We start from the raw sequence: 25716 nt of genomic DNA on the forward strand, positions 1-25716 counted from the left end.
TTCTCCCTAGTCTTGGAAGTGCTGGGAGAGCTTTGACACAGAGTGTTTTTTTTTCTTCACTCTATCATCTTTTGTGTATTTTGCTCTTTTCTTGGGGGAGATTATCCTTCACTAGCTACAAGAGGCATTTACTTTTGCTACTAAGTAGTGGCGGTTAAATATTAAAAATCTGACCTTATAATAAATCAAATGATTATTGACTTCAGTAAAGTTTGCATAAAGGTGGCTAGTATACCTGGACAGTAAATACACCTGGTACTGGGTCAGATCAGTTGATTTATCCTCATCAGTACAACTGGGCAGGATTTGGTAACTATAGTAAAGTCTAGTTGCCCTGCTTCCTGGGAAATGTTGTTTCCTCTAAGTATACATTGACCTTGGCCAGCCTCAGGCTGTGTCTAAATCTGTTACAACTGGTGAGTAGCACTAAGATCCTGCAGCAACAAGAATTGTAATGGGAACACATGTCCCAGTCCTGAAGCCTGCAGAAGTTCAAGGCTCTAGAACTAGAATGGCAATAACTGACATTCATCACAGAATATAGAAATTTTGTGATTTTAGTGTAAATAAAAGTTATAGACTATATTGCAATAACTTGGCCATTATAACACATTTATAGTCATATGTGCTTTATTTATATTAAACAGGTGATATATTTTAAAGGAAAACAGGCATAGTTAGTTACATGGTAGAAAGAGTTTTTTTAAGACATGAATTTAAGACTGAATGGCTTAATTTCAGCCCTTACAGAAATTATCTTGTGTTTTTACCAGTAATTGTTCTTCTGTGTTTTAAGTGATTTTTTTTTTGTATAATGCTCTTATTTTTAATGTTAGTTTTAAAATTTTACAATTTTTCTTTTTTCTTCCTTTTAAGGCACAATACTGACAATTCTTATTTGAGACTTACCCAAGCATTGGGAAAAAAATAAATATCTGGTAGAAATTCACTTAGAGTGTTTAAATAATCATGTAACCAGTGTAGGCAATATCTAGTTAATAGTAAAAGAGCATTTGATACTTATAATTTTGAACACTTTAATGCTGTTAACATTTTAAATATTTTTTTTGCCATTTATTTCATTGAAAAGTATTCAGTCATCCCAAACAACTTTATATATGTGATCTTAGACCTTTTATTCTTACTCAATTAAATCCTTAAAAGGATTTTAAAAAAATATCTTAATGTTAATGTTGAACTTCCACTGAGAGAAAATCAAGGCACAGAATGTCACTACATTATTCAATATGATGCCTTTGATTTTTTGTAAAGTTCCTCTTTCCTTCATCCAAAGCCTTAACATTTTATAAAAAGTCAGGATACTGCACAAATGCTGTGCTCACTTAAGAGATTTCAGATAAATGAGAATGCTAATTACATAGTGGAAATGGTGATGATTTCAAAACTAAAAAGTAAGCATTACTGGAAGAATAAAAAGGAAATTTCAGAAAGAATAAAACCTAGACTATGAAAGAGAATGATAAGAGAAAGAGAGGGAGAGCAAAAGAGAGAGGGAGAGAGAGAGAGAAGAGAGAAGGGAGAGAGGGAGGAAAGGAAAGAAGGAAAGAAAGTTAAAGGTAGATGTGATTGTAAAAGCGGTTTGTTGTTCTTTAGCAAAATACAATACTAAAAAATACACACAAACAAATATCAAGACACAAGAAATAAATGCACTTAAAAGATATAAAAGCAAAACATTAAAAAATTTGTAAATTCAATATTCTGATTTTTCTGTCAATAAAATAAAATAAAATAAAAAGAGTTTCACATTAGTATATTTTGTTTAATCAACTTTAGTTCAAGAGAAAGAATCAGCTTTCTTTGCTTATTTAAAAGTTTTGAGTGGTGAGCATACAATGCAATGTATAGATGATGTACTATAGAATTATATATTTAAAACTTACATGTTATTAACCAATGTCACCCCAATAAGTTTAATAAAAAAAGTTTTCTGTGTAAGCTCTCTACTCAAAACTATAGGAAAATACCATGCACTTCTTTTTGAAAATCTCGTATCAAAATAAATATAACTACCAAAATCTCAAAGTCTTTTGTTCTTAACATTAAAGGATATGAAAACAAGGAGAAATATAGATAGTCAAGGATATTTTGAACCTGCACATAATAATTTCAGAAATTTGTATGTCATTACCATGCAATATTGGAATCAATTCTAGGAACAAATCTTAATAAAACATATTAACCTTTGAACTCATGTCAAAGAAACTCCCATGGTGGTACATTTTCACCACCATTCTGTCGACCTTCTTGAAAATCTTCATATGAGGCATTTCAGTTAGAATTATGTTTTTAGGGTTATCTTTTTCTAGGAGTAAGATGTTTGGTTATTTTTATATGCATGTGTGTGTGTGTGTGTGTGTGTGTGTGTGTGTGTGTGTGTGTGCGTGTGTAATAATAATAGTAGTTATAGTTTCCTGCCAAATTACACATTTCTAAGCCATGGCAAATTGGATTGATTAAATGTTTGAGTCTCATTCATTTTTCACATCATTAGTAAACATGCCTGTTTTCATTCTTTTATTATTGCTATCATGACCAGAGAAAATGAGAGTTTCAAAGAATCATAATATGCTTGTTTTCAAATTAATACAATTATGAAAACTTCAAATTTTAAAACAGTTGCATTTAAAAAATATATTTTTTCTTTATTCATTAAAGAAATAAATTGGTTTCTGAGTCAATGCTAAATAGCTATTCTCAAAATAGCAGAAATCAAATTTCTAACTTTTAAAATCTAAATGTCATATTTTAATCTGTTATTGTCACTTTAACATTTCTCAATCTGGAACTACTTTAACCCTTAGCATTGACTTCTATGAGGAAAAGCTCTCTATGATTGATTATACAGGTCTATTTTCCATTTTTAAAGTTGACCTTGGAGCGAGTACCCTGGAAAAGAATTATAGGTAAGATGACTTGATAAAGAAGCTTTGGCTGCTTATAGAACTAAATCACTTCATATTGAGCCATAGCTGGTCATTCTTATCACAAATACTATGCAGTAGCATGGCAGGAGAATTCTAGTTGACCTTTACTCACATTGTTCAAACATATTGGATGCTTGTGAAAGGGTGGATCTCAGGAGGTGCTGATGTTGTTAAAGGACTGAAAGGAGAGTCGATTTGTTAACCCATTCTTAAAATAAAGTGGGTCTGTCTTCCATTAAGAGGGAAAAATATGCAGAGACATCCACATTACTGCAATGTACATTCTCTGGATAGGTTTGCAAAGGACACTTCTACCATATTATGGATTGGAAATATTTTGTATTAGATCTGTAATCAGAATGATCTATAACAAGTGGGGTTCTTTTAGGTGAAAAAGAGTGGAATCTACTGCTGGTGCTCTAGAGAAATTTTAAAATTGTGGTTCACACAAATGCCTGATGTTTTCTTGGTCCAGGGTAAAACCTAATGCAAATCTCAATCCCTTTAGTCCAAAGAAAGAGCCACATTTGATTATAGCATTGTCAATGGCCAGGGGAGGAGCTTGGTTTCTATGTAATCTCTCAAAGTGGGTAATCCTAGGTGAGCATTTGGTAAATGTTAAGCAAAGAAATAAACTGAAATAATTAAAAACAGCATTAAAATATATTTATGTATTCTAATGCTTCATGGTTCATATGCTAGGAGAGCCATTAGTGCTTAATATTTAGTTTTGTGTTTGGGTTTACTCTGAAATATCAATAAGACCTTGTTTTAATTAGGATTAGAAGCTACTGAATATCTGAGAAGCTGTTATTACTTACATCCTGTTCTCTATGTATACGTTCTGGCAGTACCAGAATAATTCTCTAAAAACAAAATATTAAAAATAAGGAACCGTTTTATTGAACAATAAAGCATTTTGTCTGATACCTTTTTTCCACTAAAAAGAAGTTTTTTAAATGATTAATGTATGCTAAATCACATAGCAAGAAAATGATGCAAAAATCCAAGTACTTTATTCTTAAGAAAGCTCTATTTACTTATTTCCCACAGAAATCCAAGTACTTTATACTTAAGAAAGCTCTATTTTTTTTTTAAGGGGAGGAAGGGAAGCAAGAAGAGAGAGAGGAGAGAAAAGGAGAAGGAGATGGGTAAAGAGGGAGAGATTTATTTTTGTTTGAAAAGGATAGACATGTATTTTATAAACTTTCTAATTTACATGTAGTAGTCCCATTAGAACTCATTGTAAAGTAAAATTGGTATAAAACTAGCCTGCTCCAAAAGCTCAAAACAGATTTTTTGTAGTGATGCTTCACTGATTACTATATTCAGTGTCAGAGACTGCCCCCCCAACCCCCCCGTCCCCTGCCACCAGGATTGCATGATAGTCAGGTTCTGAAGCATCTTAACTCCTAAAGTAACATTAAGTCAATTGAGAGTACTTGCTCTAACAGTCTACATATAAATTGAACCCAATATTAAGTGGTACAAAGTTCACTTACTATTTAAAACTGCTTAACACGATTCATTCCTACACAAATTATGAGGTAACCAAAGAAGTAGCTAAGCATCTGCCAGAAGGTAAAGCAAAATAAAAGAGGATAATTAGGAAAGTATTAATATTTATTTGTAAGCAAACTCTTGGGCTATGTAGCACTTTCTATTTATATAAATCCTTTGAGAAATCTTTGAGTTGTAGGTGATATTTGTAAATCCCCCAATGGAAGGAAACTACATTCTACTACATTCTTTAAAAATATTGAATGTGAAGTTCAGAGAGGTCCAAAAGAAAAGAGGCAAATATTAGACATTTTTCGCCGCTCTTCCAGCACCAGTATAGCTTCCTTTTTTCAATCAAAAGATGGTTGTGCCTCTATGACTGAAAAGAGGCTGACTTTCTAAAAATCTCCATTTCACCAGGATGTCCAGTGTGGCCAGATTATGACTGCAAATGAAAGAGGATTCCAGGCATTTCAGATTAACACTTGAGGGTTAATCTTTAGGTGTGGTTATTTTTCTCCTGACCTCATTTTTTGCTTGAAATACATTTACTAGCTTTTCAAAGACTGGTCATTAAATGCTAACATTTTCTTTTCTAATCAAAATTTCTGCCATTGGTGAAAGCAAATTTTTCAGAAAGGCAGTGGGAGGTTTACCAGGCAAGTTCATTCAATCATTCAATCCTTGTTTTTTAATACTGTAAACAGTGTTACAAAGTATAATTTTAGGTACTGAGGGGGACCTCGATGTATCAGTTTACTTAACTGGAGATGCCAAAAGATGATGCTTTTTTCTTGGATATAAGAAGAATATAATTGATGATGCTGGCCACCACCTAGACCATCTCTAAAATGACAGTTGCAGAAATTCCTATGGTTTGGAGCAATTGCTGATTAGAAAGCTAATCTAGTGTCTCATGGCCAATTGAAGCTATTAACTATATTACTCTAAGAGTTAACCTCATGTATCATCTGTTAAAATGTTCTTTCATTCTATAAAGTGTGTATAGAAGCACTTTGGTTTAACACATTATATTAATAAATACCACTTTCTTCCTTTACAAAATGATGTTTCTTATTATCATTTATGGGCTCCATACTGCAAATATCTAGGCTCAGTTCTTAGAGAACGTTGTCTTGTAAATGTTCATTTAAGTCATGGTCTTTCTTTGTCATCAAAATGTCACCGACCCTCTCATTTTCCACAAATATTGAGCACCAGTAAGGTATATTATCATGCAAGAACTACTGTTTCTCACTTTATACCCAAAACAGAGCAGTCTCTTCAACAGCCTTTCAGACTTAACACACTCTTTGGTTTAATTTAAAAAGAAACAATTTAAATCCAGGTTAGTGAGTTACTTTCCCTCTATCTTTCCTTTCACTCCCTCCCAAGTAGTAGAAAAAGTGATTTGTGGGTTGAGCTACCACTGGTCATAATTCATGCTGTCTTCACCTATTAGAAAACTTGTCATAATAAACAGTATGTTTATCATTATTCTAGGCTACCATTTAAAATATTTCTATTAATAAACTGTTATACAACTAAGAAACATTGTGATAGTTACACCTTCAAGGTTTATACTAGTATAGCAACAATAGACTCCTCTGAAACTTCTGAGAGAGTCTGTTAGCACCTTTCAATAGGTTCATCTTGACTGTATAGAGAAAATGCCTAAAATGGAAAGTACATTCCTTGCTGTCCATGTGTGGCTCTGTGCACATGTGAATATATTGCTGTTGTCTTTTGGGCAACAAGAAAGATGTGATCCATGGTCTGATTTGTCCTTTGATGCATGAAAGAGTAGACAGAATTCAAATCAAAGTTCATTCATATAGTCAGGTCCTCTGAGCAGCTTTGTCACAGAATTCTCCAATTCTCTGCCATTTACAGAAGCATTTGGTTTTCTATTGTCTTAAGTCTGAGGCACTTGAGGAAAAGATTGAATTCTATCTGTAGTCATCACACCTCTGAGCTGTCACTGCGGCAGCTCTGTGGAAGCATCATGGGCTCACTGCTTCTGGAGCCCTTTGGGGCATCCTTCTTCCTAGTACTCTTCTTGCTCTTGCACATCATTGCTGCAATGGCAACAAGGCTGAGGGTGAATATTCCCACCGTGGTACCTCCCATGACCGTGATAAGGCTGACCTCAGAGCTGGGACTGTCGAGCCCCCAGGGGAAGATGCCGTCAGGATGAACCCTCCCTTTTGGGACCTGTTTCTTGTTGGTGCGATCCAGGGAAATGTGCTGGATGTTTGTTCCTCGGTTGTTTTCAGCTCCAATTTCCCACACCAGTTGGGGTGTGCTCCTGATCGCCCTCTTCTTTCTGCTTCTGGTAGTTGCCTGGGGCTTCCCTGGACTCACTACTGAGTGGGTCTGGTACTCCACACTTCTTTTGCCAATGCCTCCATTGGCATTTTCTTTTGATCTTACTGTGTAGATTGTGTGTATGTACCATTCTCGACCAAGGGAGACCTAGAAAACAAAACTCTGTTCATTAGAAAATTATAACTACACCAACCTAATTCATGACTATTTGCCAAAAAAATTGCTAACTTAATTTAGTCTGCAGAATTAATCCACTTAATATTTTTGCATGCGTAGTATGTGCTGGTAAATATTTGGTAATCTATGACATAGTCATAGAATGTCAGAACTGAAAAGAGCTTTAGATATCTATCACTCTAAATTATTCATTTAAAAAATTAGTAAGAATATATAGCAGTTATGTAACTTGCCCAATTTCACTCAACTAGTTAGTGGTAGAAGCAGGACTAGAAATTCGACATTCTCAGACTTCTCAAGACTCTTTTCCAGTATGTCTTGGAGCACATTTATATTTAAGACCATAGAAAACTTCTGCTTTTCCAGGGCCTTTCAAAAGAAGGGATTTTCTGATGGTTCTTTGAAGCCAAATACTTTTGAGCATTAAAAGTAAAATGAAAAAAAAAATGTTATACTTAAGCTTTTTGTTTAAAAAGATTCAGAATAACAAATATGCCTCCTTAAGATTCCCTCTTTTGGTTGAATAAGGATAACACATTTCTTCAGCCCATTCTGTTTGAACAATTTTCAGTAATATCCTAAAGGTACACTTGCTTCCCCAAGGAATCATGATGTGAACACATCTCTAAATTTGTCACATTTGTATGCTCAGTATGGTTGTCATTACCTGTGTCTCTTTCTACTGTCTATCTATAGGTTAGGATTTTATCTTGGTTTATAAAATCTTTGAGAGTGCAGATTTATGTGCTGTACACTATTGTTTTTCTGAGTCCAGCAGTTCACACAAGATCACTCTACTAAAGATGGTCAAGAAAAGTGAACAGGAAGAAATATTGAATAAGAAAAGCAGACTTTCCAACCTTTAGACTTAGATTTATGTTTGGGCTGAATAAGGGTCTTCATTACACATTGACTTAAAGTAATAATAATACATTAATAAAAATAATAATAGTTAGAGTTTATAGAATGTTCGCCATGTGCCCAATATGGTCAGGTGTGGTTTACATGCATTATTCAATATTCACATGAACTGTATACAATATTACTATAACTGCTATTTACAAATGAGACATCTGAGCCATTCAAATGTTAAGTACCTTGAATGTGGTTACATAGCTATTGTAAGTGTTATTGGCCCACCTGAAAGAGTGGTCTTGAGTCGACTTTAAATCCATCAGATCCAGGCTGATTAACTAAGAGGACAGCTTCAGGGTCATCCACTGCCAGTTTGGCATTAAAAAGGACGTTTCCAAAACTGGTGGTTTGTGTCTCTGGCTGAGCTTTGTCCTTTAAGCAATAAGGAAAATGAGGATTGCTAAGGATAATGCCAACTTTTGCAATCGCATAATAGGAATTAGTTTTGCGTAAGTACAAATTACTATAAAATGTCCTCATTTAGTTTCATTTAAAAAGATGCTATTGTATGAAAAATATAAGACAAAAATACTTAACTTTGAAAAGAGATTTAGTCCATTTACCACAAGTAAAAAATTAAAAAAAAAATTTCAATTACAGTTGACATTCAATACTATACTAGTTTCAGGTGTACGACAGTGGTTAGACATTTATATAACTTCCAAAATGATCCCCCGAAAGGTGCCATATATATTTATTGTAATATTGTTGACTGCATATCCTATGTTGTACTTTATATCCCTATGATTATTTTGTAACTGCTAATTGGTACTTCTTAACTCCTTCACCTTTTCACCCAACCCTTCAACCTCCTCCCATGTGGCAATCCCCAGTTTTTATTCTGTATCTATGACTCTGTTTCTGTTTTGTTCATTCATTTTGCTTTTCAGAAGTCACAAACAAGTGAAATCATCTGTTATTTGTCTTTCTCTGACTTAATTGCACTTACCATAATATCATCTAACTCTGTTAAGCAAATGGTAAGATTTCATTTTTTTTTTTTATGGCTGAGTAATATTCCATTGTATATAAGTACCACCTCTTCTTTATCCATTCATCTATTGATTGATACCAAAGTTCCTTCCACATCTTGGTTATTGTAAATAATGCTGTAGTGAACACAGGAATGCATATATCTTTTCAAATTAGTGTTTTGGATTTCTTCATATAAATACTCAGAAGTGGGATTGCTGGGACATTGGTAGTCCAATTTTTAATTTTTGGAGGAATCTCCAAACTGTTTTCCATGGCTATAGGGGTTCCCTTTTCTCCACATCATCACCAACACTTGTTTGTTGATTTATTAATGATAGCCATTCTGACAGATGTGAGGTGATAGTTCATTGTGGTTTTAATGAGCATTTCTCTGATGATTAGCAAAGTTGAACATTTTTTTCATATGTCTATTGGCCATTGGTATGTCCTCTTTGCAGAAATGTCTATTCAGATCTTCTGCCCACTTAAAAATTTTTTTCTTTAAGTATAGTTGATATACAATATTATATTGGTATACAATGTCATGATTTGACAGTTCCATACCTGATATTGTGATCACCTCACTAATTTTAGTAATCATCTGTCACTGTGCAAACCTATCACAGTATTATTGACTATATTCCCCTTCACCTTTCTAATCCTTGTTTTGTCAACCTCCCTTCTAGTAACCATCCTTTGGTCTCTGTTTCTGTGAGTCTGTTTTTGTTTTGTTTTGTGTGTTCATTTGTTTCTTTTTTTTTTTTAAGTTCCACATATAAGTGAAACCATACAGTATTTGTCTTTCTTTGCCTGATAATTTTACTTAGCATAATACCCTCTATGTTCATCCATGTTATCACACATGGTAAGATTTAATTTTTATTGCTGTGTAACATTCCATTGTACAACACTTCTTCTTTATCCATTCATCTATCGATGGATACCTAGGTTGCTTCCATATCTTGGCTATTGTAAATAATGCTGATAGGAACACAGGGGTATTACATCTTCTTGAATTAGTGTTTTTATTTTCTTTGGATAAATACTCAGAAGTAGAATTGCTGGGCCATATGGTATATCTATTTTTAGTTTTTTGAGAAATCTACATATTGTTCTCCACAGGCACTCTACCAGTTTGCTGTCTCACCAATAATGCACAAAGGATCCATTTCCCCATATCCTTGCCAACACATATTTTGACTTTTTGATAACAGTTGTTTTAGCGGGTGTAAGGTGGTATCTCATTGTGTATTTTTTAAATTAAAAATTATTTTTCAATTAAAGTTGACATTCAATATTATTTTTTGTTAATTTTAAGTATACAGCATTGTGGTTAGACATTATATAATTTGTGAAGTGATCCCCTCAATTAGTCTAGTATCCACCTGGCACTATAAATAGTTACTACAATATTGTCGACTGTATTCCCTATGCAGTATTTCACATTCCTATGACAAATTTATAACTACTAATGTGTACTTCTTAATCATTTCTTTTTCACCAAGTCCCCAAACCCTTTTGATCTGGCAATCACCAGTTTTTTCTCTGTATCTATGAGTCTATTTCTGTTTTGTTTTTTCATTTATTTTGTTCTTTAGATTTCATATATTAGTGAAATCATATGGTATTTGTCATTTTTTGCCTGACATTTCACTTAGCATAATACCCTTTTAGCTCTACATGTACTTGCAAATAGTAAGATTTCATTTTTTTAATGGTTGAATAATATTCCATTGTATATAAAAATATCACATCTTCTTTATCCAATTGTCTACTGATGAGCACTTAGATTGTTTCCATGTCTTATAAATAGTGCTGCAGTGAACATAGGGGTGCATATATCTTTTTGAATTAGTGTTTTGGTTTTTTTTTTGATAAATACCCAGAAGTGGAATTGCTAGATCATAAGATAGTTTTATTTTTAATTTTTTCAGGAACCTACAAAGCTTTTTATCTGCAGTGGCTATACCAATTTACAATCCCACCAAGAGTGTTCAAGGGTTCCATTTTCTACACATCTTTTCTAACACTTGTTATTTTTCGATTCATCAATGATAGCCATTCTGACAGGTGTGAGGTGATATCTTAATGTGGTTTTAATTTGCATTTTCTTAATAATTAGTGATGTTAAACATTTTTTCATATATCAGTTGGCCATATGTATGTCTTCTTTGGAGAAATGTTTTCTCATATTCTTTGCACACTTTTCAATCAGATTTTTTTTTTGTTATTGAGTTTTATGAGTTTCTTAGATATTTTGTATATTGACCCTTTATGGATGTATTATTCGCAAATATATTCTTCCATTTAGTAGGTTGTCTTTTCATTTTGTTGATGATTTCTTTTGCTGCGAAAAAACTTCTTAGTGTGATGTAACACCATTTAAAAATTATTCTTTTGTTTGTCTTGTTGAAGGAGACATATTCAAAAAATATTACTAAGTGATGTTAAAGAATTTTATAATTTTTAGTCTTCAATTTAAGTCTTTATCCACTTTAAGTTTATTCTTGTGTAGGTGTAAGAAAGTGGTCAGTTTCATGTTTTCCATACATTTTCCCTGTTTATTTTTTATTTTATTTGTTTAATTTTTTAAATTAAAAAATTATTTATCTATTTATTTTTATGGTGATGTTGGTTCACAAAATCCAATAAATTTCAGCTGTACACTTTAACAGTAAGGCATACATATATTTACACTGTGTGTTCACCTCCCATAGTTAGATTTTTATTTTTGTCACCACATATTTGACCCCTTTTATCCTGTCTACCTCCCTCCTTTCCCCTTCTTCTTACCCTCTGGTAACCACTGATATATTCATGTCCACGAGTCTGTTTGTTTGTCCTGTTCATTTGTTGCTTTTAGGTTTATATCCCACATGTAAGTGATATCATGTGATTTTTAACTTTTTCTGTCTGGCTTATTTCACTTAGCATGATTATCTCGAGGTTCATCTATGTCGTTGCAAATGACAGTATTTCATCTCTTCTTAAGGCTAAAAACACTAATACAATATTCCATTGTATATATGTACTACAGCTTCTTTAGCCAATCATCTATCGTAGAACACTTCAGTTGCTTCCATGACCTGGCCAATGTGAATAATGCTACTATGAACAGTAGTGTGCAAATATCTTTTTGGATATGAGTTTTCAAGTCTATGGGGTAGGGAGATTGCTAGATCATATGGTAGATCAATTCTTAGTTTTTGAGGAACCTCCATACTGTTTTTCATACTGGCTGTACCAATTTGCAGTCCCACCAACAGGGTATGAGGGTTCATATTTCTCTGTGCATCTTCTCCAGCATTTGTTATTACTTGTTCTGTTGATAATAGCTATTCTAACAGGTGTGAGATGAAATCTCATTGTGGTTTTGGTTTGCATTTCCCTAATAGTTAGCAATATTGAGCATCTATTCAAATATTTGTTGGCCATTTTTATGTCCTCTAGGGATAAGTGTCTGTTCAGGTCCTCTGCCCATTTTTTGATTGGATTGTTTTTTTGTTGTTGTTGTTGTTAGTGTTATTGAGTTGTATAAGTTTTTTGTATATTTTGGATATTAGGCCCTTATCGAAGGCATTACTTGCAAACATATTTTCCCATTCAGATGATTGTCTCTTTACCTTGTTCACAGTTTCTTTTGCTGTAAGGAAACTTTTTAGTTTGATGTAGTCTCATTCATTTATTTTTCTTTTTATTTTCTTTGCCTTTGAGGCCAAATTCATAAAATCCTCTGGAAGTACAAGGTACTTGAGTTTAGTTCCTATGATTTTTTTTAATGCATTTTATTGTTTCAGGGCTTATATTCAGGTCCTTAATCCATCCATTTTGAGTTAATTTTGGTGTGTGGTGATAGACAACAGTCTAGTTTCATTCTTTACAGGTGGCTTTCCATTTCCCAGCAGCATTTATTGAAGAGGCTTTCCTTTCTCCACTGTAGGTTTTTGGCTTTCTCATTGAAAATTATTTGCCCATATAAATATGGGTTTACTTTTGGACTCTTGATTCTGTGCCACTGGTCCATGTGTCTGTTTTTCTGAAAATTTCATGCCATTTTGATTATTTTTGCTTTGTAGTATAATTTGAAGTCTGGCAGAATGATGCTTCCAGCCTTGTTTTTTTTTTTTTTTTCCTCATGATAGCTTTGGTAATTTGGGGTCTTTTGTGCTTCCATACAAATCTGATGATTTTTTGTTCTATTTCTTTAAATAATGCTGGTGGGATATTGATGGGGATTGCATTCAATCTGTATAATGATTTAGGTAACGTGGTCATTTTAGCTATATTGATTCTTCCAATCCAAGAACATGGAATATCTTTCCATTTCTTTGTATCTTATTTGATTTCTTTTAATAGGATTTTATAGTTTTCATTATATAGGTCCTTCATGTGTTTCATTAGATTTATTCCTAGGTATTTTATTCTTTTGTTGCAATTGATAAAGGAATTATTTTTTCCACTTCTTTTTCTGACACTTTGTTATTAGAGTATAGGAATGCTATGGATTTTTGAACGTTGATTTTGTAACCAGAAACTTTACTGTATTTGCTTATTGTTTCTAGTAGTGTTTTTGTGGAATGTTTAGGGTTTTCTATATAGAGAATCATGTCATCCACAAATAGTGACAGTTTGACTTCTTCGTTTGCTATTTGGATATCTTCACTTGCCTGATTATACTCTCTGGGACCTCTAATGTTATATTAGCAACAGTGGCGATAGTATACAGCCTTGCCTTGTTCTTGATCTTAGAAGGAAGGTTTTTAGTTTTTCACCATTCAGTATAATGTTGGCTGAGGGATTGTAAAATATGGCCTTTATCATGTTAAGGTATTTTCCATCTATACCGATTTTGTTAAGTATTCTGATCATAACTGGATGCTGTATCTTGTCGAAGGCTTTTTCTGCATCTATTGATACGATCATATGATTCTTATTTTTTAATTTGTTTTTGTCGTGTATCACATTAATTGATTTGCGTATGTTGAACCATCACTGTGCTTCTGGGATGAAGCCCACTTGATCGTGGTGTATAATCTTTTTAATATGCTGCTGTATTGGGTTCACTGATATCTTATTTAAGATTTTTGCATCTGTGTTCATGAGAAATATTAGTCTCTAGGTTTCTTATCTTTGCCAGGTTTTGGTATCAGCGTAATATTGGTCTCTTAAAATGAGTTGGGAAGTATTGCTTCCTCTTTGATTTGAGGAGAATAGATATTAAATCTTCTTGGAAGAGTTTGAGGAGAATAGATATTAAATCTTCTTTGAATGTTTGGTAGAATTCACTGGTGAAACCATCTGGTCCTAGAATTTTACTTTTTGGTAGGTTTTTGATGATTGTTTCCATTTCCATACTGCTGATTGGTCTATTTTTTTTTCCAGTTCTTGATTCAGTCTAGGAAGGTTGTATTTTTCTAAGTACTGGCCCATTTTTTCTAGGTTATTAAATTTGGTATTCTATACTTTTTCATAGTATTCTTGTATGATCTTTTGTATTTCTGCAGTATCTGTCATAATTTCCCCTCTTTCATCCCTGATTTTGTTGATTTGTGTCCTTTCTCTTTTTTTCTTTCGTGAGTCTAGCCAGGGGTTTGTCAATTATATTAACCTTCTCAAAACCTCACTGTTTGTTGCATTTATTTTTCTGTTTTCAATTTCATTGAATTCTGTTCTAATTTTGATGATTTCTTTCCTTTCATCTGTTCTTCCTTTTCTATTTTTTTCAGATGAAGTGTGAGGTTGTTTATTTATGCTCGTTCTTGTTTTTGGAGATAGGCCTGTAATGATATGAACTTTCCTATGACTGCTTTTTCCATGTCCCCCAAATTTTTATATGTTGTACTATCATTATCTTTCATTTCTATTTATCTCTTGATCTCTCTTTTTATTTCTTCTCTGTAGCATGTTGTTTAATCTCTATGTATTTGTGGTTCTTCTTGCTTTCTTTTTGCAATTGATCTCTAGTTTCAAGGCAGTTTTGGGATGGAAGGCTCTGTAAATGTCAATTATGTCCAGTTGATCTAATGTGTCATTTAAGGACATTATTTCCTTACTGATTTTCTGTTTGGATTATCTGTCCAAATCCAACAGTGAAGTATTTAGATTTCCTACTACGATAGTGTTTTGGTCTGTTTCTCCCTTTAGTTCTATTAGTAATTGCTTTATATATGTTGAGGCTCCCTGATTGTGATCATGGATATTAATTAGTGTTATGTCTTCTTGGTGCATGCATGATTCCCTTTATCATTATGAAGTGTCCCTCAGTATCTTTCCTTACCTTTTTTATTTTGAAGTCTATTTCGTCTGATATTAGTACCACTGCTCCCACTTTTCTCTGAATGCCGTTTGCTCGAAATATCATTTTCCACTCCTTCATTTGAATCTGTGTTTGTCTTTGGAACTGAGATGTGTCTCCTGGAGGCAGCATATGGTTGGGTTTTGCTTTTTGACCCAATCTTAAACTGTGTGCCTTTTTATTGGTGAGTTCAGTCCATTTAAATTGAAGGTGATTATTGAAATAAGAGATCTTTTTATAGCTGTTTTGTCTTTTGTTTTCTGGTAGCTTGATGTTTCCATTGCTTCCTTGTTCTTGTGTTTCTGTTTTCTTTGTTTTGGTTGTCTTTTGTGGGTTTTCCCTCTGATCCTTCTTGTTTTATGTTATATACTTTAGTTATGAACCTTTTTGTGTGGTTACCATTATGAATACCATTATATATATACAGTCATCCATTTTCTTCTGCATGTGCCTTATCTCCATTCTCCTTTGCAAATTTCGATCTTCAAATCCTCCCATTTTCAGTCATTGTTGTTTCAATTTGTCTCAATATATGCTGAATGTTCATTACTATCTTGCTATAGCAAATCTCTTCTTATTGTTTAAGCTACAATGTCCTGTCCTTAGTAAGGGTTGCACTCCTCTGTTTCTATCTGCCTACTAGTCTAGTCTCCTTGCTCCTAATTAAGTTTTTTTTTTTTGTCTCTCGTTTTACGTGACCTGACTCCTTTCAGTATTTCCTGTAATGCAGGCCTCGCATTGCAGAATTCCATCAATTTTTGTATGTCTGGAAAGGTCTTCATTTCTCCTTCATATCTGAAGGAATGATTAGTTGGATATATTATTCTAGGCTGGTAGTTTCTTTCACTTAATAGTTTAAATATTTGATTCTAGTCCTTTCTGGCTTGTAAGGTTTGTGCTGAGAATTCCAACGATAATCTAATGGGTTTTCCTTTATAAGTTACCTTCTTCTTTCCCCTGGCTGACTTGAGAATTCTGTCTTTGTCGTTGTTTTTGATAATTTTAATACAATGTGTCTTGGTGAAAGCCTTCCTGGGTTGAGATAATTGGGTGTCCCGCTGACTTCTTGAATTCCAAGCTCCAGCTCATTCCTTACATTTGGGAAATTCTTGTCAACTATTTGTCTGAAAATGCTTTCTAATTCCTGCTCTTTTTCCTTCCCCTTCGGAAATGCCCATTATTCTTATGTTTCCTCTCCTGATGGTATCAGCTAGTTCTCATATTTCTCTTTCATTATTTTTCATTCTTCGATTTCTCTCTTCTTCCTTTTGATTTATTTCTAGATTTCTGTCTTTAATATCACCAATCCTTTCCTCCATTTGTTCGACTCTATTTCTCAAACTTGCCATTTCACTTTTCAACTGTTGCTGTGTGTTCTTCATCTCCAGAATTTCTATTTGGTTCTTTTTGAGAGTTTTAATCTCCTTGCTAAAGAACTCATTCTACTCATCTAGGCGTTTTCTCAGTTCCTGAAATTGTTGATATGAATTGTTTTGGATCTTATTGGTTTTTTTTCAGAAGTACCATTCTGAATTCTCTATCATCTAAATCGCATATTTCTATGTCTGTAAGCTTATTTTCTGGAGATTTGTTCCATCTTTGTGAAATGTCTTGTCACCTTGGTTGTTCATGGTATGTAATAGACTATTTGTCCACCTGGGCATTAATGGAAGTGTATTCAGTTTTTTTTCCAGAAAAGATTTATTATATAAAGATCTCTCCTTAGCAAAGAAGGCACTCTTTTTTTTTGGTTTCTAGTAGGTGGCACCTAAGCCTCTTTGGATCCTTGCTTTATATGAAGTCTTAATAATTCTTTTTTTCCCCTTATATTCAATTATGCTTGCTACCCTCAGTCTCAGTCCCTCTCAGTGTTAGTGACAGTTTCGGTAGCCTTTGCTTCGATTCTCCTGGGGCTCCGTGGTGCTTGATTTCGGAGGATTGGGGGGAAGGGCTCTCTAGGCTGGGGATTGGGTCTGTGGCTCAGCCTCGGTTTTGCCACTGCAGCTGGTAAAAATCAACTGTTACTTCTCTGTCGTCCCTGCTTCTCCACTTTTTGCCCTGATGACTAGGCACTGCCGCAGGCTGTGTGGAGCTACAGCTATCTCAGGCAGGTCTGTTCAGGGAACTTGTTGCATCTTCTCCTTTCCCCCTCCTCCTTCGGGGAGCTCCAGCTATGAGAGGAAGCTTTTTTGTTTCTCCCTGTCCACCTCCCTACACTCAGGGTTCTGACCTGTGGTAACACTTATGCACAGTTCCTATGCTCAGACGTGCTGCTGCATTTTGTGTATTTTTTGTTGAGTTTTAGATGTTAAGCTTATTGTTGTTTCAAGGGGAGAGATCTGGGGATGGCTTTCACTGCCATGTTTCTGTTGTCACTTCTACATGTCCCATTTAAGCAACACCATTTATTGAAAAGACCATCTTTACTACATTGTGCATTCTTGCCTCTTTTGTCATAGATTAATTGAACATATGTGTGTGGATTTATTTCTGGACTCTGTACTCTGTTCTATTTATCTATATTTTAGTTTTTATGCTAGTACCATGATATTTTAATTTCTATAGCCTTGTTGTATAATTTCATATTAGGTAGTGTGAAATCTCAAACATTATTTTTTTTCTTAAAATTGCTTTACCTATTGAAAGTCTTTTGTGGTTCTGTCTAAATTTTAGAGTTATTTGTTCTACTTCTGTGAGAAGTAACATTGGTATTTTGATTGGGATTGCATTAAATCTGTAAATTGATTTGGTTATGATGTTGATTCTTCCTTTCAATATGCTTCCATTTATTTGTATGTTCCATTTCTTTCTTTAATATCTTATAATTTTCTAAGTACAGATCTTTTACTTCTTTGGTTATATTTATTCCTAGGTATTTTACTTTTTTTGATGCAATTTTAAATGGGATTATTTTCTTAATTTCTCTTTCTGATAGTTATTGATTATAAAAATGCAAGTGATTTCAGAATATTAATTTTGTATTTTTTACTTTACTGAATTCATTTATGAGTTCTAATTTTTTTTTTTTGGTGCAATTGCTAGGGTTTTCTGCATATAATATCATGCCATCAGCAAATAACAGTGCTTTTATTTCTTCCTTTACAATTAAGGTGTCTTTTATTTCTTTTTCTTGTATTGAAAAAGAAATTTCTTTTTGCCGTTTTTGCTGTTGATTGCTGTTGCTAGGGCGTCCAATACTATGTTGAATAGAAATGGTGAAAGTATGATGTTAGCTCTGAGTTTGTCATATGTGGCCTTTATTTTGTTGAGGTATGTTCCTTTCATTCCCACTTTGTTGATAGTTATTATATAAATTGATCTTGGGTTTTGTCAAAATCTTTTTCTGAATCTATTGATATAATTATAAAATTTTAGTTCTTCATTTTGTTTATGTGGTGTATCACATTAAGTGATTTCTGTATATCGAACGAACTTTGCATCCCAGGAATAAATCCCACTTGATCATGTTCTATAATCTTTTTGTGTATTGTTCAATTTGTTTGCTAACATTCTATTGAGGATATATTCATGTATGTTCATCAGGCGTATCGACCTATAATTTCCTTTATTTGTAATGTCTTTGCATGATTTTGCATTTAGGTAAAGCTGGTGTCATAAAATGAGGTTATATCCTTCCCTCTTGAGCTTCGTGGAATAGCTTGATTGATAGCATTAGTTATTCTTAGAATGTTTTATAAAATTCATCTGTGGAGCCATCTAGTTCAGGACTTTTGTTTCTTGAGAGATTTTTGATTATTTGTTAGTATTTATTGGTCTGTTTATGTTTTATGTTTTTTCTTTATTCAGTCCTAAAAGATTTTATGTTTCTAGGAATTTATCCATTTTTGCCAAATTGTCCAATTTGTTAGTATATAATTATTCATAGTATTTTCTTATAATCATTTCTATTTATGTGTTGTCAGTTGTCACTTCTCTTTCATTTCCGAATTTAGTTATTTGGGTCTTCTCTCTTTTTCTTGATGAGTCTTGCTAAAAGTTTATCATTTTTTAAATCTTTTCAAAGAATCAATTCTTTGTTTCATTGATATTTGTGTTGTTTTAGACTCTATTGTTTTAAATCTCCACTCTGATCTTTATTATTTCCTTCCTTCGTCAAACTTTGTTCCTTTTTTCCACTAGTTCCTTTATATGTAAAGTTAGATTGCTATTTGAGGTTTTTCTTGTTCCTCAAGGTAGGCTTATTGCTTTGAATTTCTCTCCTAGAAGTGCTTTTGCTGTATTCCCTAGATTTTTGGTCATTGTGTTTTCATTTCCATTGTCTCAAGGTCTTTTGATTTCTTCTTTAATCTCATCGTTAACCATTTGTTGTTTAGTAGCATGTTATTTAGCTTCCACATGATTGTGTAATTTTGAATTTTTTTCTTGTAAGTGATATCTAGTTTCACACCATTGTAATTGGAAATGTTTGGTATGATCTCCATTCTCTTAAATTGATTGAGACTCATTTTGTAGCCTAACATGTGGCCTAAAAAAAAAAGTTTTTAAAATGTTCCATATACACTTAAAAATGTATATTCTGCTGCTTTGGGAGATATGTTCTGGAAATATCTTTAAGGTCATCAGCAGTAATATGTTATTTAAGGCTTCTGTTTCCTGATGCTGATTTTCCATCTGGATAATTTATCCATTGATATCGATGGGGTGTTAAAGCCCCCCACTATTACAGTGTAACTGTCAGTCTCTCCATTCATGTCCATGAATATTTGCTTTATATATTTAGGTGCTCCTACATTGGGTGCGTAGATGTTTACAACAGTTATATCCTCTTATTGGATTGATCTTTTGATCGTTAAGAATTACTCTTCTTTGTCTCTTGTTATTGTTGTTTTTTAAAGTCTTTTTTGTCTGATTTTGTATTTCTACTCTAGCTTTTTTTTCAGTTCTAGTTGAATAAAATCTTTTTCCATTCTTTACTTTCAGTCTGTGTATGTCTTTTGATTTGTAGTAAGTCTCTTGTTGGCAGCATATGTATAAGTCTTGTTTTCATTTTTTTACAATTAAAAATAATTTTCAGTTACAGTTGACATATAATGTTACATTAATTTCAGGTGTACAAAATAGTGACTAGAATTTACAAAGCGATCATCTTATAGGTCTAGTACCCATCCGACACTATACATAGTTATTATAATATTATTGACTATATCCCATACGCTGTAATTTATATCCCTGTGACTGTTTTTATAACTGTCAATTTGTACATCTTAATTCCTTTCCCCTTTTCATCCATCTTCCAGACACCCTCTTATCTGGTAACCATCAAAATGTTCTTTGTATCTATGTTTCTGCTTTATTTGTTCATTTATTTTGCTTTTTAGCATACGGTATTTATATTTCTCTGTCCGACACAGTTCACGTAACATAACACCCTCTAGTTCCATCCATGTTGTTGCAAATGATAAAATTTTGTTATTTTTTATGGCTGAGTAATATTTCATAGGTGCCATCTCTTTTACTCATTCGTCTGTCCATGGACACTTAAGTTGCTTCCATATCTTGGCTATTGCAACATTTCAAAGAACATATGGATGCACAAGTCTATTCAAATTAGTGTTTTAGATTTCTTTGAATAAATACCCAGAAGTGGAATTTCTGAGTCCTTCTTTGTCACTTGCTATAGCCTTTGTTTTAAAGTCGATTTTGTCTGGTATTAGTATGGCTACCCCAACTTTTTTAGTTTCTATTTTCATATAATATTTTTTTTCATCCTTTTAGTGTATGTCTTTAGATCTGAAGTGAATCTACTTTAGGCAGCATATGTAAGGGTCTTGTTTTCTTTCCCATTTAGCCATCCTATGTCTTCTAATTGAAACATTTAATCCATTTACATTTAAACTAATTGTTGATAGATATGTAGTTATTGCCATTTTATTATTCATAGTTTTGATCATTTATTTTCTTCTTAAAGAAATTCCTTTAACATTTATTCTAATAATGCTTTGGTTGTGATGGACTAACTGCTCTTTTCTCGCTTCGTATGAGTCTCTCTTTCTAGTTAATCTTTGGCGTTTTAATTATATGTCTTGGTGTTGGCCTGTTTGGGTTCATCTTGTTTGGACTTCCTGGGCTTGTATGCCTATTTCCTTTGCCAGAGTAGGGAAGTTTTCCATCATTATTTCTTCTTCGAGGAGAGAGGTGTCCCAGCCTTATACCAGGCTTCCCAGTCTACAATACCAGTGCCTAGAGGAGATGTCACCACAACATATGACTGTGAAAATCAGAGAGATTCCATCATGTTGAGATGGAGGGCTTCTGGAGTCTCAGGCATTCCTCTCGAAAGGCCCACACAAATTCTCTCTGAGCTCTAGCAATCAGTAGCAACCTGAAAATCACCAGCGTGGTATGGGGAGGAACTGAATTGTCTGGCTTCATAGCAAGGGCTGTAGGGTAGTGCTCTCTGGGGCTAAAATGTCTGCAGGTGCTATTTTTTTTTTTTTTTTTTTACTGAGCCCTTCCCCAACACACCCTACAGGCATAAGCGTATGGAAAATCTGAGCCTCCAACAAACTCATCCTACCCTGGAAATTTCCTGAGGACCTGCCACATTCAACTCACAGACAAGCTGGAGACTCTTCCATAGGCTCTTACTCACAAGTGGTCAGCCTTGGCCCATGTTACAGACTTAAAAATCTCCAAAATGTCTGCTAACCCCAAACAATCAGCAGCTGGCCTGGGCAAGCCCTTTACCTCTTGTTAATGGGCCCCCAGCTTGCCACTAGTTGGCGGCAGGTCTCAGTTGGCAGCACAGCCACTTCCATGTGCCTATAATCCCAGCACAGGAAAATACCAACTGAAGATCACTTCTAACCAGGTAACCTCAGGCCAGGCACAGATAGCAGCTGACCTGGGCCAGCACTAAAGCCCCTGTCAAGAGGCCCCCAAACCAACCTACCCAGTGACCAGTCTATACCCACCAGAGCACCAAGCAATTAGCTCCACAAACAACACACTGAAAAAGTAAACTTAGCAAAACTGAGAGCCCCTCTATAGTGAGTCATACTCTGTGGTGTCAGCCTCAACACAACATCTCATCCACTGTAGTCACTGCCAATCCTCACAGCCAGTAAGCCTGAGGTCAGTCTTACCCAATGATGTTCAAAAGAATTCAAGGCTAAACTATAATAGTAAGGCACACACAATCCATACAAGGGACACACTGGGAACACTCAGCTTAGATGACTAGGGAGACTACACCACTGGGCCCCGCAGGACACCTACTATATAAGGCCGCACAGCCAAGACTGGGATATGTAGCAGATCTACTTAATACAAAGGAATAAACACAGGGAGGCAGCCAAAATGAAGAAACAAAGAAACATCTCTCAAATAAAAGAACAGAACAAAACTCCAGAGAAAGAACTAAACTAAATGGAGGCAAGCAATCTATCAGATACAGAGTTCAAAACACTGGTTGTAAAAATGCTCAAAGAACTAAGGAGAAGAATAAATTAACTTAATGAGAACTAAAATAAGGAGATAGAAACCATTAAAAACAGAATAATAAATATAAACTAAAATGAAGACTACATTAAATATAATCAACAGCAGATTAGATAAAGAAGAACATCGAATTAACAATTTCAAAGACAAAATTGTGGAAAACACTCTCAGAGTAGTAAAAAGAAAAAAGAACCCAAAACAAAGAAAGAAACAAACAAACCCACAAGAATATTTTAAGAAACATCTGGAACAACATCAAATATAATAACATTCATATTATAGAATTACCAGAAGAACGGATAGAACAAATAATGATTGAAAATGTCCCTATCCTGGTGAGAAAATAGACATACATATCAAAGAAGCACTGAGGGTCCCAAACAAAATGTACTCAAAGAGGTCCACACCAAGGTACATTATAAGAAAAATGACAAAGATTAAAGAAAGAGAATCTTAAAAGCAGAAAGAAAAAAGTATTTAGTTATCTAAAAGTGAGTTCCCATAAGACTATCAGCTGATTTCTCAACAGAATCTTTGAAGGCCAGAATAAATTGGCATGAAATATTCAAAGTGATGAAAAACAAAGACCTACAACTAAAATTACTCTATCCGTCAAGGATTTCATTTAGAATCAAAAGGGAGATTAAAAACTTCCTAGACAAGAAGAAGCTAAAGAAATTCACTATTACCAAACCAGTATTACAATAAATGATAAAAAGATTTCTTAGGAAGAAAATAAAAGATAAGAAATATAAATAATAAAATGGCAATAACTACATACCTATCAATAATTACTTCAAATGTAAACAATTTAAATGCCTCAATCAAAGAATTAGGGTGGCCGAATGAATAAAAACACCAAGACCCATAAATATGCTGTCTACAAGAGACCTACTTAAGGTCAAAGACACACACAGTGTGAAAATAAGGGCATGAAAAATGATATTTCATGCAATACTTATATTAGACAAAATAGACTTTAAAATAAAGGCTATAACAAGAGACCAAGAATATACATAATGATAAAGGAGTCAATCAACAAGAATATATAACATTTGTGAATATTTACACACCAAACTAAGGGGCATCTAAATATATAGAGCAGATCTTAACAGATATAAAGTGTGATAGTGACAGTAATGCAGTCATAGTAGGGGACTTTAACATCCCATTGACATGAATGTACAGATCTTCCAGACAGAAAATCAATAAGAAAACAGCCACCTTAAATGACACATTAGACTAGATGTATTTAATCGATATTTTTTGAACATTGCACTCCAAAGCAGCAGAATATACATTCTTTTTAAATGTCCATGGAATATTTTTTTCTGGTACAGACCATATGTTTGGTCACAATACAGTTCTCAATAAATTTAGGATTGAAATCATAACAGCCATCTTTCTGTTCACAATGTTATGAAACTAGAAATCAATTACAAGAAGAAAACTGAAAAACAGAAAAACACATGGAGGCTAAATAACATGGTAATAAACAATAAATGGTTTAGCAATGAAATTAAAAAAGAAATAAAAAGATACCTTGAAAAAAGCGATAAAGAAAACACAATGACCCCAAATCTATGGGACAGTCAAAGCAGTTTTAAGAGGGAACTTCATTGCTATGCAGGCCCAAACATAGCCCAAACAAACACAGCTAAAATTGAGAAGAAAGGAACTAATAAAGATCAGAATGGAAATAAATGAAATAGAGTCTAAAAGAGCAATATAAAAGATCAATGAATCAAAGATCTGGTTCTTTGGTAAGGTAAATAAAATTGATAAACCTTTAGCCAAACTTGTGAAAAAAAGAGAAAAGACCTAAATAAATAAAATAAGAAATGAAAAAGAAGTGACAACTGGCATCACATAAATACAAAAGGTTACAAGAAAATATTCAGAACAATTATATGCCAATAAATTGGATGACCTGGAATAATGAAAAATTTTTTAGAAAAATACAATATTTCAAGACTAAAGCAAGAAGAAACAGAAAATCAGAACACACTAATATCTACCAATAAAATAGCATAAATAATAATAAAAAAAAACCCTCCCAGCAGCTTATTGATATCAATGGATTGATCTTTCAGACAGAAAATCAATGAGAAAGCAGTGGTCTGAATAACACATTAGAATAGATGGATTAAATTGGTATTTTTTGAACATTTTACCACAGAGTAGCAGAATGTCCATTGTTTTCAAACATACATAGAACGTTTTCCAGTATGGACTGCATTTTTGGCCACAAAACAAGTATCAATAAATTCAAGATTGAAATCATACCAGACATATTCTTTGATTACAATGGTATAAATCTAGAAAACAATAGGGTTCCGGTCAAGATGGCAGGCTAAGGAAACACAGGATTGCCTTCTTCCATGACCACATTAAAATTACAACCAAATGATAAAACAAACCACCTGGAGAACAACCTGAAATCTAGCTGATCATTACGCATATATCTAAGAATACAAAGATAAAGCCACATTGAAATCAGTAGGAGGGGCAGAGATGCGAAGCAGGCTGGTCCTGCACCTGCGCATGGCAGTTGAGCAGCTGATGGATAGTGCAGCTGCAGAGGCCCCCCTAAAGGAACGAGGGGCAGTAACCCCACGGAGAAGTCTCCAGCCCAGGGTTTTAGTCCTGGGAAGAGTTCTCACAAAATCTGACTTTAAAAACCAATGAGGATACTAGACATCTGGGTAAGACAAAAGGAACCTAAAAACCCAGAAGGCCCCCTGAAAGGGCCCAAGTACAGATTTACTTTCTTGCAGACACTCACCTTGGGTTTTGGACGAGGATCAGTGGCTTAGGAGGTGCAAGAGATATACTGGGAAAGACTGAGTTGTGTGGCCGTGGGTCGAAAGCTAGAGAGACAGACACCATTGCTTTTTTGTTGGCACCCCCTCTGGGGCAGTCTACAGGTGAGTGCCATCTTTCCTGGGTTGAACTCACTCGTTGCATGGTCAATTTTGAATCTGCATTGGCCTGGTGAGTTTGGCCCACTCCACTGCATGTCTCCCTTGGCCCTGTGCCACCCAGTCCACAAACTGCCATCAGTGGCTCATTGTTGGATAGCCAGCTCCACCCTGCAGCCTCCTTGGGTCACACATT

At 34.1% G+C, this 25716-nt stretch overlaps 1 protein-coding gene across 1 annotated transcript in view; it reads right to left on the minus strand.

The window, feature by feature from the left end:
- Positions 1-5574: 5574 nt before the first annotated feature.
- FREM2 (FRAS1 related extracellular matrix protein 2) overlaps positions 5575-25716 on the minus strand; it is a 268872-nt gene continuing 248730 nt past the window's right edge. Inside the window, exons 23-24 of the mRNA XM_006915781.3 lie at positions 8094-8240; positions 5575-6923 (exon numbers count right to left, since the gene is read on the minus strand). Of these exons, the coding sequence (XP_006915843.1) occupies positions 6411-6923; positions 8094-8240 (660 nt within the window). The 3' untranslated portion in view covers positions 5575-6410. The remainder of the gene's footprint in view (positions 6924-8093; positions 8241-25716) is intronic.

Source organism: Pteropus alecto, unplaced genomic scaffold, assembly GCF_000325575.1.
Source record: "Pteropus alecto unplaced genomic scaffold, ASM32557v1 scaffold16, whole genome shotgun sequence".
Lineage (NCBI taxonomy): Eukaryota > Metazoa > Chordata > Mammalia > Chiroptera > Pteropodidae > Pteropus > Pteropus alecto.